Below are 12,755 nucleotides of genomic sequence, written 5' to 3' on the forward strand. Positions count from 1 at the left end.
ACCCGTCGGGTACCCGCGAGTATTCGAACCGTGAAGGACTCTGTGTCAGTCAGTGTCATCAGAGTACCAATATGCCACTGACAGTCAGTTGATGAGGTAAGAAGACTCTCAGAACACAGCTGTGCTACAGCTAGAATGGTTAGTTGATCAGAAATCTACAGAAAAATAATAAACAACTGAACTTCATTTTAGCATGATTGCTAAACATTCTTCAGTTGCACTTTCTCCAGTGTGAGGATTTGTTTGGTTTATATCATCGCTGTGAATATTCTGACTAGGGACGTCCCGATCCGATCTGTAGGATTGGGATCGGAGCCGATCTGGGCTTTTTCACGCTGATCGGTATCAGCTATTTAGAACGTAGACCCAACTTTTTTCCATTTACATGTTACCCCTGGGGAGAATCATTCAAAGGCACAACATTAATGTTCATTTATATGCAGACGACACCCAGTTATATGTACCGTTGAAACCTGGTTCTTCAGATGTTTCTCATATTTTCTCATGCCTGGCAGATATAAAAACATGGATGTCCAACAACTTTCTCCAGCTAAATGATTCAAAAACAGAGGTTATTCTTTTTCCCCCCATCTAGCTCCAGCACCCGACAGTCTCCCCTCTACACTTGGTTTCCAGAGAGAAGCTCGCAGTCTTGGTGTCCTGTTTGACTCAGATAACTTTTGATTCACAGGTAACCAAGGTAGTGCAATCCTGTTTTGGGCAGCTGAGACAGCTAACAAGAATCCGTTCTTTCCTCTCTTGCACCGACCTGGAGAAGGTTGTCCGTGCTTTTATCTCTTCAAGACTAGATTACTGTAATGCCCTGTACTCTGGAATCAGCAAGGGAAACATTTGCAACTTATTCAGAATGCTGAGAATGCTTAGAATTGATTTTAAGATTTTACTACTTGTTTTTAAAGCCCTGAATGGTCAGGCTCCTGCCCAGGGCTGTAAACTAGCAGTCGCCACTCGCCAAATGTGACTAAAATATTCCCCTGGCGACTTAATTTTGGAGGGATACATGCCACGGGGCGGGTAAATGTTTGTCCCGATGGTCGTGCTCTTGCAATAAATTATGCATGATATAACAAAACATTGTAGTGGCTGTAGAGTGATAAATTATGACGGTAGCAAACGTTAGTGCTAAACCGACTATTTGTTGTGTGTCGCACTGAAGTAGCTCCCCCGACGCCATGCTGTAGAAAATAGTTCCCCTCAGAAGCAACGTAGCGTGCGCGTCACCGCTCTTTAAAAGTTTGGCGCAGTGACTGTGATTCGAGCACAGCAATGACGACACCTCTAACTCATGAGCTGAGGGAAGTTGTACTTAAGTATAATAAGATAATTAGGTTTCAGTATGGTAATCAAGTGGCTTAATATGAGAACAGTTGTCACGTCACAAAACGTGTAAAACCTCGGGTCTATCAAATCCAGTGTAAATGTTATTACGGTACAGTCGCCACTGACAAGTCTATTACAGAGCCTGATAGTTAATTAATGAGTGTTTCCTTTGTCAAAATTTTGCACTGTTCAAGTTTTCAATTTGCAATGTTATGAAATTTAATTAATAATATTAAAATGTATTTCTAAATAATACTTTGGCCTCTTTTCTAAGCATGTATTGGTATATAATACTGTTATCTCCATGAAAAGTACTGAAACAGATGTATATGCAACAAAAAGAGGCAATTTATTAATTGGCCGGTAAAATAAATTATTTGGCTGGTAGACTCTTTCATCTACCGGTCCCCTTGGCAGGTGAGCCAAAAAGTTAGTTTACAGCCCTGCTCCTGCCTATATCCGTGACCTGCTTTTACCATATGAGCCTGAACGCTGCCTGAGATCTGCCGGCACAGCTTTACTTATGGTCCCAAGGTCCAGTCTCATTATAAAAGGTGACCGGGCCTTCGCTGTCCTTGCTCCATAGCTTTGGAACTCCCTGCCCGCCGATCTCAGGCAGGCTACCTCAGTGACTTCTTTTAAATCTCTTCTAAAGACTCACTTTTATCGATTGGCCTTCTTTTAATTTTGTTTTATTATCGTTGCATGATTACCTTGTTGAAATGTGTGATTTTAAATTTCTAATTTTTAATTCCAATTTTATTTCTTGGCGGTTTTATTATGTTTTTGTTGTTTTTGTCAGGCAACTATATTTGGTATGTTTTCATTTCTGATTTTATTTCTGTTGCACAGCACCTTGTAACATGCTTTTAAAAAGGTGCTATATAAATAAAGTTATTATTATTATATTATTAAGCCCGATTTTTTTATTTATTTTCTTTACATCAGAGCACAATTTGTGGCAGAATGCAGACACGCGTGTAGAGTTACTCTGGCAAACCTGTGGATAAAATGTCTGCAGTGTGAAAAGAACTTAAATTAGAAAGCGAAAGCAGTCCAATGGCGACATGTAACATCTGCTATACGGCCGTTTCGCGGAGCTGCATTTAATACTACTCAGTTGATATGGCAACCGGCACCTTATCGTGGTGGAGGGGTTTGAGCACCTGAATGATCCTAGGAGCTATGTTGTCCGGGGCTTAATGCCCCTGGTAGGGTCTCCCAAGGCAAACAGGTCCTAGGTGACGGGTCAGACTAAGATCGGTTCTAAAGCCCCTAATGAAGAAATTAACAACGAGGACGTGTACGTCACCAGGATTGGCGTCACCGGGGCTAGCCGCTAGCTACACGCCCACCTCCCGAGGCAAAGGACCGATGCATCGGCATGTCCAAAACCGGACCTAGGGTAAATAATGTCCGCCACGCTTTTTCGCGAACATTGCCGTCACGTTTGCTTTGTGTCTGGTGCAGGAAGAAACAGTAAAAACGGGCTTTTGTCACGAAAGTGTCCAAGCAGCAAGTTTGGTTGTTGAGGAACAGGAAGTTGTGGGAGGGACCTAGGCGGATGATTGACATGCAATGACGGTCGGTGTGTAGACAGCGATTTTGAGAGTTGAGAGATTTGTGACATTTAGCATGTTTGGAGTGTGTAGTTAGTGTATTATGTATTGTTTGGTGTAGTGTGTTTAGTGAGTAGTGGAGTCGGTTTTTTGTTTAATGAGTCAGAATAATGAGGAGAAGCTGAATGTGGAGCAGACAGTGCAGCTCTTCATTCAGCTGGAAGGAGCACAGGCAGACCTGAGCATTGCCTGCATTTAAATGTAAATAGTTACATATAACTTTGTACATTTTTTAAATGTATGCACAAATTTAGCACACAACAATGTATATTTGCATGATAAGTAAAAAATAAAATGTTTTGTTAAACATATTTGTGGTTTTCATAGTAAAAAAATCTAACTTTTTCTACTCAGATTTTATGGTTTTTTTTGTGATTTAAGGTCCATTGTGTTAATACAGTTTGTCAAAGTGCAAAAATAACTGTACAGTCACACATGTGAGGTTGTGCTGAAAATAATGACACCAAGTAAATAGCTTTTAAGATGAAATATAATAGCAAAATCAAAAATAGTCAAAACCAGCCAATTTTACCCTGGAATATCGGATTTGACAACAAACCTAAATATCCCTGACGTCCCACCTTCAAACAGCCTCATTTGGCCATCCATGAAAAAGCTACTTAACCTCCCACTTTTTTATAGGAATACACTTTTCTTACGGGCACTGCACTAGTAATATAAATTACAATATATATTATATATTATTGACAAAAATGTACATGCTATGGCTGCAGGAAGTGGGGGTGCTGTGGGTGCAGCACCCCCTAGTGGTGAGAGGGAGATTTTTTTTTAAATGTATTAAAAATATTTTGCACAATTTATAAATTACTTGTGAATATTTTGGGAAATGATTTTGACAACGTAGGCTATTGCATGTATTTTGGATTTTAATTTAATCATTTTTAGGTCTAATCAACACAGTTTCACAGAAGTTACGTTGTCAAAGAAAGTAAGAGCATGGTGCCGCCGCGTGCCTTCATATCTATTCATGCAGTTTAACGTCACACTATAGTGTTTTTGCAAGGTGGTGGGGATGGAGATGGAGAGCGTTATTTTGATCGCGTGTTCTGTGCATAATGGATGTGGAGAACTGTTAAATAACGTTTAAATAGTCGGAGATTATTCCCTTGTGGTTTGAGTAAAAAGGTTGGAGATGGAGAAAGAAAGTGCTATTTTGTGCATGTGATCTTTGCATAATGGATGTGGAGAGCTGTTCAATAATGTGCATAAATAGTCAGAGATTATTTCCTTGTGGTGTGCGTAAAAGGATTTTGGAGCTAATAGAGTTGCCTGTGACATAAACATAGATGGTGCAGTGACCCAGGTTCATGCCAGCTGACCAAATAATGCATTGTTATAGCGTTATTGTGAAGTTTAATTAATAGTGCATATTCATCTGAGAACTGATGATGTCTGTGTGTTACAGACCCTGGCTGTGTGCACTGAAGTGTATATGACAATAAAGTGGTTAATCTCAATCTATTTATTTATTTTTAAAATGTATTTCAAATAGGCCTATAGGCTCATAGGTTTTTTGTGCAAAAAAACCCAAAAAAATGTCACAGCACCCCCTGTTCAAAATCACTTCCAGTCCTGGTGGACTGGAAGCCCTGATGCTATGTTTATATTACTAGTACTGATTGACTTAAAATAGATAATCAAGTGGTGTTGTTGATCAGCATACTTGTGAACACCAGCGCATGTTATGGTAAAGTTCATGTTACCAGTGTGAACGTTGTGTTTGCATACAGAGATGTGTGGAACCACATCGGACTGTTAAACAGTTAGCTTTACCCCTGACTGCCTCCTGCAACTCTGATGGTGAAAAAAGTTCACTTGTCACAAAAAAAACTCGCTTGACTTCCATCCGGGGGCTATTTAACGTTATCTATCGATAACCTGCAGCTATTTGAACTCTTTGAACAAGTCCGCATGTCTGTCAGTTGAAAGTGGCATGAGTGCTCCTGCTGACCGTCCTAGGCTTGTTGAAAAAGCAGACGCACGGAGCGAAACATGGAAATATTTCGCTTATGTAAGGGCAAGCCCACGGACACCACAAAGCCCGTCTGTAAACGATGCTTTAAATCCGTAATGACCAAGAGAGCCAACACGTCTGTGTCGCTCTGCTCTGTGACTGTCTGTCACTGTGAAACCACGCCCACTCTGTCTGCAGACAGTGAGGAAGCAGAGAGAAGCTGCACACAGACACACTGCCCCGCTGTCGCACAAAGTTCGTAAAGTACCGATACTAATAAAACCTGAAAAAGTATTGTTCTTAACGGCTGGGTACCGCGGTACCTTTCTAGTATCGGTTTAACGTGCAACACCAATTTATGCTAAGTAATTTAATGACGGTCCCTAAATCAGTTTCCAGCGGTTCAGTGCGAGGCTCAGGAGGTGAGCTAATTGTCTTCCTGCTGCTAACACTGGGAAAACCTCAGTAAAGTCGCGGCTGGACTCGAGTGAATATCCACCAAACATCCAACCTAAAACTAACTTCCCCCCGGTTCGATGAGTGGCCTGTTGCAGCCTTTAAATAGGATGACGAGGACTTCAGTCACTCAACTTAAACGGTGATTTGTAGAAATGATACAAATAGCAGAAATGACAATAATAATTAATCTCAAGATAACTCAGAGTCTAGTGCTTTCACTGTGTGCAACTTCAATTCGCCATTCGTCCGTGATATTAAACCTTTTTTTTTCGCAGTGGGGCTTAAATCCTGCAGCAGAATGCATATAGGAGAAACACAACGATTGCAGGCTCTTTGGTGGAGCTCTGCTTTGAATGAAGTTCCATCATGACAAATTAATGGACGACTTTCGGAGTGACATGAAGACATGAATCAGAGGCACAAAAAATGTTTACAGCCGGTCATTATGTTTACCAATACCCGACCCGTGCCTTGCGCACGCACATTTTTCCCATTTGTTTTGAAATATTATAGATCTGATGAAAAAGAATGTGAATAAATATACAAATATATATATCCAATCCCTGATTGCGATGTAACGTCCGATTCCGATCGAGTCTGAAAACATGTGATCGCCCCGATTTCCGATCACGTGATCGGATCGGGTCATCCCTACTTCTACATATATACTGTATACTGTGGGTCAACTGAATATCGGCCTGGCCAATAATCAGATTAGATATTCACAATTTATTTATTTTCAAAATGAGTGAGAATATGTAGTGTCTCTCTATAACTGACCCTACGCTGCTGTAAATGTCTTTCACTCTCTAAAATATGGCCCTTTTTGTACGCTGTTACTATATTCTTTTATTTCCTATGTTTTTTTTTCTTTATTTCTATTAATTAATTTGTAGGAGAAAGGCCCTATGTCAAGGAATGTTCTACTCTGTATAACAGGCAAAATAAATAAAAAGTTAAAAAAGCAAAACATATGAGATAACAGTATGAGTACTTCGAAATTGTATTTAGAGCACTTTAGTTAACGTACTTAGTTACATTCCTTCATGGGTTCTTCCAATATATGGATTGGCAATGCTAGAGACAATCTACAACATGCTGTGAAGGTTCAAATAATCTATAATTTTTAAAGTGTTGGCACTGCCATCACATTAATCATGTGTTGGAACTATAGAACACAGATCACTTTACCATTTCAACATGTTGAAACTATTGGTCTTCAGGTATAAGAGTTCATTTAGACCAGTGATGAAGCCTGAGTATTCTCTGTGGTCTGGGTATAACTTCAAACTATTTTTCACACACCACTATGTATCTGTGTTCTGACAGCTTTTATGCAATACCAAAATGAATTGGCCACCGGACAACATGATTTTTATACTGTGGATGTATTCAGCAGAGCTAGATGATAATTACCTTCTCTGTTTTCTCCTCTGGTTCATCTTCATTTAAAAACTCTCGTTTTGGATAGGGGATCTGACACCCAGCAAACACACTAGAGGCAAGCACAGACAATCAGTCATTTATGTTTCTGCATTAACAAACTGTGACACTCTTGATTCCACTATACCAAACCAAATCAAAGGACAAACACACAAAGGTAGGTTGAAAGAGCAAATTCCCTGTACTAAGAGGATGTAAGTACTGTATCGTAGTCAGCTGTACTTTTTTCAATTTTGTTGAAGATGTTTCCGCTCTCATCCAAGAGGCTTCTTCAGTTCTAACTAACTGGAGGGGAGCTGCAGGCCTTTAAACTCTGTGTGGGAGTGTCCTTCCAGAGTTGTTAGGACAGTGAGCCCTGAGTTTCAGAGTCAGAGCTTAACAGCCGTACTCACCCGGGCACACCTAGCCCTAGCAACCGACATAGGGCTGGTTAAATCAGTGACCTACATGTGGCCTTAGCAACTCTGTAGGAACACTCCCAGGCAGAGTTTAAAAGCCTGCAGCTCCCCTCCAGTTAGTAAGAACTGAAGAAGCCTCTTGGATGAGAGGTGAAACCGGCTCAAGATACTGGAACACGTCCAGTTGGCTACGACACAGCTCTGAGATTTAGCATGACCTGGATGACTGAGAACCTTCATCAACGTTTACTAAGGCTCACTCAGTGGTTGGTAAGGGGTCCTCTAGGAAGTACGGGTCCTGCAGTGCCTGCTCTGATGTGATTCTTTTGGTGGGGTCCATGGTGAGGAGTTTCTGGAGCTGAAGGCAGAACAGGATAACACAGTGTTACAAGGTTATGTTTTCATAGCTCAGCATTGTTAAGTTTAGGTAAAAATACAGAAAACTTCAAATTTCAGTGAAGTTTTTTACAATGTAAATCAAGTCTCCAGCTATTTAAATTTTTTAGCAGAATGCTGCAACACTGTTTTACTATGAAGCTTCAGAAATGTTCTGTGGACTACGACACTTCACCTGACCTTCCATCAGCATGAGGGATGGAGTAGATAATGACCGAGGCAATGTCCTAGGCAGTTCTTGCAGGTTTCAGCCTCAAATTCAAGCTGCACTGTAAACCCCAATCCATCCATAACACAAAACTTTATTGTAAAGTCTACACAAATGTTCAGGACTGTCAAAATGACATAAAAACGTTATGTTCACTTGACACAAATACTCATCCCCTTGTGAACTCAACATAATGTATTTATGTTTAGACAGCAATTTTTGATTTTTGAGTTAATTTCACTTAAATCTATAAAGCTGAAGTAGCCTATTTAGTTCAAAGCCAATTAACAACACATACTTTGTGCACAATTTTGATAGTTGAATGAACTAAAAAAATGGTTGTAAAAATATGCACTCAATGTTTTTATGTTCATATGACAAGCAGTCACTTTCTTGATCAATAAAATGATAAATGTGTGTTCACTTTACATAACAAAAACATGTAATATCAACAAGAGTTGCACAGTTATGCTGAACACAAAAATGTTTTGCTTAACATAACATAACACCATAACTTAACATAAAACTGACACCATTTTCTATGTTTTTACCAACTTATTATTTTTATAGTACACATAATTTAGTAAAAATTAGTCAAAGCAATGTTAAATTTAAAGGTTGAGTACAACTTCCATTTCTTTGTTTGTGTAACTTAAAATCTTTGAGTCGAAACAAAACCTAAATTTGTGTTATACTGTTTACATCAATACAACTTAGATATGTAATGCTGAAATAGCATATATTGTTAAGCTCAATGGACAGCATAGAAATTGTGCACTATGTAGACATTAATAGTTGTTTGAACTTAAAAATTGGTGTAAAAATATACTCAGTTGTTTGTTTCTTTGACAAGTAGTCACTTTCTTGACTACATAATTACAACAAGAGTTGCATTTTTCTGTATTAACATAAAACTGCCACAATTTTCTGTTTCTGCCAACTTATTATTTTCTCACAAACAAAACCTAAATTTGTGTTACAGTGTTTATGGCAACATATTTAATGTCAAAATAATGTATATTGTAAACAACAAATTGTGCACAGACCATACACTTTAATGGTTCGTTGGACTTGAAACATTTGAAACACAAGCCACCAACAAAAATACTTAAGTGGCAATAAATACTAAACTCATTTTAAGCATTCGGTATCTTTAGAGTGTTATTTTAAAGATCCCCATTAGAATAAGATATTAGTATTACGGATTTGTATTTGTCATAACTGACAACTTTTTGGTACACAACATTAGCAAAAATGAGCTGAATACATTTAATGATCAGCATTTGTCATTTCAATTAACATACATACTGTATGTTGTTGTAAGTTTTAGTTGATTTTAGTTTGGATAATATTTTTTAGCGTAATCTATAGAGAATGTTAAGTTGACATCAGTCAGTGTTAAATTTTGGGTGGTAATGCATCATGTTGTGAGCCTTTCTGCCTTTCTGTTGGTGAGTTGTGTTTCAGTTTTCTGTCATGATTCTGAAAAACATCGAATAGTACTGACCTGTAAAATCAAATCCAATGCCTGAATACCGTGAATAAGTAATAAGCATACTGTCAATATGTCAGTAAGTTGACAGGGCAAAAATCAGGATAGCAAAGGGAGTCAGGCTCAGTATAGCCTAAGTATAGACTCTTAAAGCTTAGCTCAAATTGATTTATTTAATGAAAGTACGCTAGATTAATAACTGCGTATGTCATTAGCAATGGCCAATGTTGTGTAAAAAAGATACACATTTTTTTTTCTCTCCTGGGAACAAGTTAAAGATAAAATGCCAGTTGTTAAGAAGTAAAAATTTGCATTAAATATTTTGAGATAAATAAAATATTAAAATGTATAAATAATTTCTGTTTAAAAATGTGTGACTTTGAAATATAATTTCATGGGTTCTGAATGTTTTAAAAGAAGTTGCAAAGTTATTACTTGTGAGATTTCATGACCTTTAAGAGATTTTACACTTCTGGGTAGACGTGAGTGACGAGGAAGAAGGAGCCAAGAGTTGATGGCGCGGAGCAGCAAACAGTGGACTGTGGGTGTCGTCAGTGTCGTGTTTTATCACTAACGGACTGTGAGCTGTTGTCGGACGACTTGCTGTGAGTGTGTGAGTTGGACTCTCCCTCGCAGTCGAAGTGTTTATGTTTTATTGGACACAAAGCAAGTTCGACTAAGCTAGCTAGCAGGAGCTAAGCTAGCTAGCAGGAGCTAGGCTAGCGGCATGGCCATTGTCCAGAGGACGCCTGTGCTGACGGGAGGAGCTTTGCCGGGTTGCCACTGAGAGTGTCGCTGACAGAGGGCGCTTCGCTGCCACAGAGGGACACGGAGGTTTATCGCTGCAAGCATTTTGTTTTCACAGACTAACCTCGCCTCATAACGAGGCCGTGACCTCCTATTTGCCCGGAGCAATGTCTGCAAGTCCAGATTTACATGATGCTGATAATGACGCCATTGTGTGTAAGTAACTTCTACTGTTTTCTCCTTCCTTGTTTAATTTTATTGTAACTTAGGTTTTTATTTTTTTTTTATTTGTTTGTTTGTTTTTTACCACTCTCATTTAATTGTTTTCCAGCTGTCTGTAAGACATTACGAGACAGTACGCAGGAGCTTCAGGTACAAACGACCAGATCTTGCATCGCAGGCGGAAGCTGTGAGGAGTTCAGCTCGGAGTCGATCGAGAGGAAAGAGTGTAAGACTTATTAGATGACATCCATTTTTGGTTATTTTCCAGGTGCATTAATAGATGTTATGTGTCCATACGCAGTCCATCGCGCAGTACTGATTGTCTTTATTGATTATTTTTACAGCTGCTGGAAGCGAGTCAGTGTGCTAGCTGAGGATGACGTGGACCTTTGGAAGTGCGCCGCCATAGACCTGATGTCTGAGGAGGCGGGCGGCGGGGTGTATGGATGGATTGTGCAACCTCCGTCCTTTCGCAGCCAGGAGCTGACCGAGCTCTGTGCCACACTGCAGTCGACATTAGAGGCGATACCAAAGTACAGGTCAGCGCACCACAGACGTCTGCAAAACGGACCGAATTCATACAGAATGCCGCCACTGCCGCCACTTCACGGTGCAGTCGGATTTTGGGTTTCTCGTGAGCTTCCCATTTGTTGTGTGGGCAGATCTCCTTTGCTTTGTGTGTTTGCGTTTGTGCTAATAAAGCTCTTTCTTTGAATAAGAACAATAGTGTGAATGCCTTTAGCATTCACACTATTGTTCTTCTGGAATTTCTTTTTATTATTCCTGCTTCCGTATGTTTTTGGCACCTATCTACTCCTACAAATCTTGAGCTATTGAAACCATTCAAATTAAGCTTTTTAAGGACATTATTGCTTGTATTTTTCTTTTTTCTACCTTTTCTACTTTTGGAAATATTCAGCTTTTTCTGCAAATTTTTTCCCATTCATCCTTATGGGGAATTTTTCTAATTTCATTCTGCTACAACTTCAGCATACCTTCAGCTATAGAAACCGTTCAACTATTAAAATGTTCAGCTTTTCAACTCTTCAGCTTTTTCAGCAATTCAGCTTTTTCAAAAAAAAATTTAACATTGCAGCAAATGGGAAAATCTTCAAATCCTCTTCAAAACTCATTGACTTTCAACCTCTTCTTCTCCCTCTTACCTTGAGCTAGAGACACCATTCCAACTTTAAGAGTCACAAGATCTTGAACTATTGGACCTGTATTTAGTTTTCAAAAATATTGTACAGTTTTGAAATGGTCAGTTTTAGTTTTAAGGATTTTTAGCCCATCTTCTGAGTTTATAATGGGTGTGTATTGCGTCAGCTACAGTACGTGACATCATCAACTGCCGCACCTCAGAGTGTAGAGCAGCTCCAAAAACGGGAAAGAATTCTCTTCAGCTTGATTTGGATCCCACATCTTTTACTTGACATAGACAATATATGCATAGAAATGTAGGAAATCTTGTTGGCTTTCAGTTGAAGCCCGAGAGCGAAAAGCACTCCGGCAGCTCCCCCATAAGCTGCAATGTTAATTTTGAGCCTAAATTTCTGGAGGATCGCAGACGGTACCTGTTTTGTCTCTCGCTCCTGTGCCCTCATTATGCACTCTACAGAAATATAAATGACATGAGTGCGTTCAGCAGTGTCTCCTGTTACTCAACATGTAATTATTTTGGCGATAACTATTACAGTTTTCTCAAAAATCGTAGGAGTTTGGGAGGTGTCTTCTTATTCATCCTTATGGGGATTTTTTCAAATTTCATTCTGCTATAACTTCAGCATACCTTCAGCTATAGAACCCATTCAACTATTAAAACGTTCAGCTTTTTAAGCTTTCAGCCTTGTACCTTTCAGCTTTTGACTTTTCAACTTCATCAGAAATTCGGCTTTTTCAAAAACATTTTTTTACATTGAGGTAAATGGGAAAATCATCAAATCCTCTTCAAAACTCATCGACTTTTAACCTCTTCTTGTCCTTCACACTTTGAGCTAGAGATACCACTCCAACTTTATAATATCTGAATATTTTGGCAATAACTGTCACAGTTTTTTCAAAAATCCTTAAACTCAACAGTGACAAAACAGAGCTCCTCCTCATTGGCACCAAATCCACTCTCAACAAAACTGGACCAATCTCACTTACCATTGACAGCTCGACCATCTCTCCCTCCCCCCTGGCACGCAATCTTGGCGTTGTCCTGGACCCCACCCTCTCCTTTCATCCCCATGTCAGCTCCATTGTCAAGACCTCCTACTTCCACCTCCGCCGAATCGCCAAAATCAGACACTGCCTCTCCCCCCCTGCTGCTGAATCCCTTATCCACGCCTTCATCTCCTCACGTCTTGACTACTGCAACTCCCTCCTCACTGGCATCACCTCTCATTCCCTCCATAGACTCCAAATGGTCCAAAACTCTGCTGCCCGCCTCCTTACTCACACCCGGTCCCGT

The 12,755-nt window shown here is 39.6% G+C and overlaps 1 protein-coding gene across 2 annotated transcripts in view; it reads right to left on the minus strand.

Annotated features, from left to right (window-relative positions):
• cdk19 (cyclin dependent kinase 19) overlaps positions 1 to 12,755 on the minus strand; it is a 114,536-nt gene that overhangs the window by 22,765 nt on the left and 79,016 nt on the right. For both annotated transcript variants that reach the window (XM_030405038.1, XM_030405037.1), the window contains exons 10-11: positions 7,496 to 7,593; positions 6,811 to 6,889 (exon numbers count right to left, since the gene is read on the minus strand). In XM_030405038.1, the coding sequence (XP_030260898.1) occupies positions 6,811 to 6,889; positions 7,496 to 7,593 (177 nt within the window). The remainder of the gene's footprint in view (positions 1 to 6,810; positions 6,890 to 7,495; positions 7,594 to 12,755) is intronic.

This window comes from Sparus aurata, chromosome 22, assembly GCF_900880675.1.
Source record: "Sparus aurata chromosome 22, fSpaAur1.1, whole genome shotgun sequence".
NCBI lineage: Eukaryota > Metazoa > Chordata > Actinopteri > Spariformes > Sparidae > Sparus > Sparus aurata.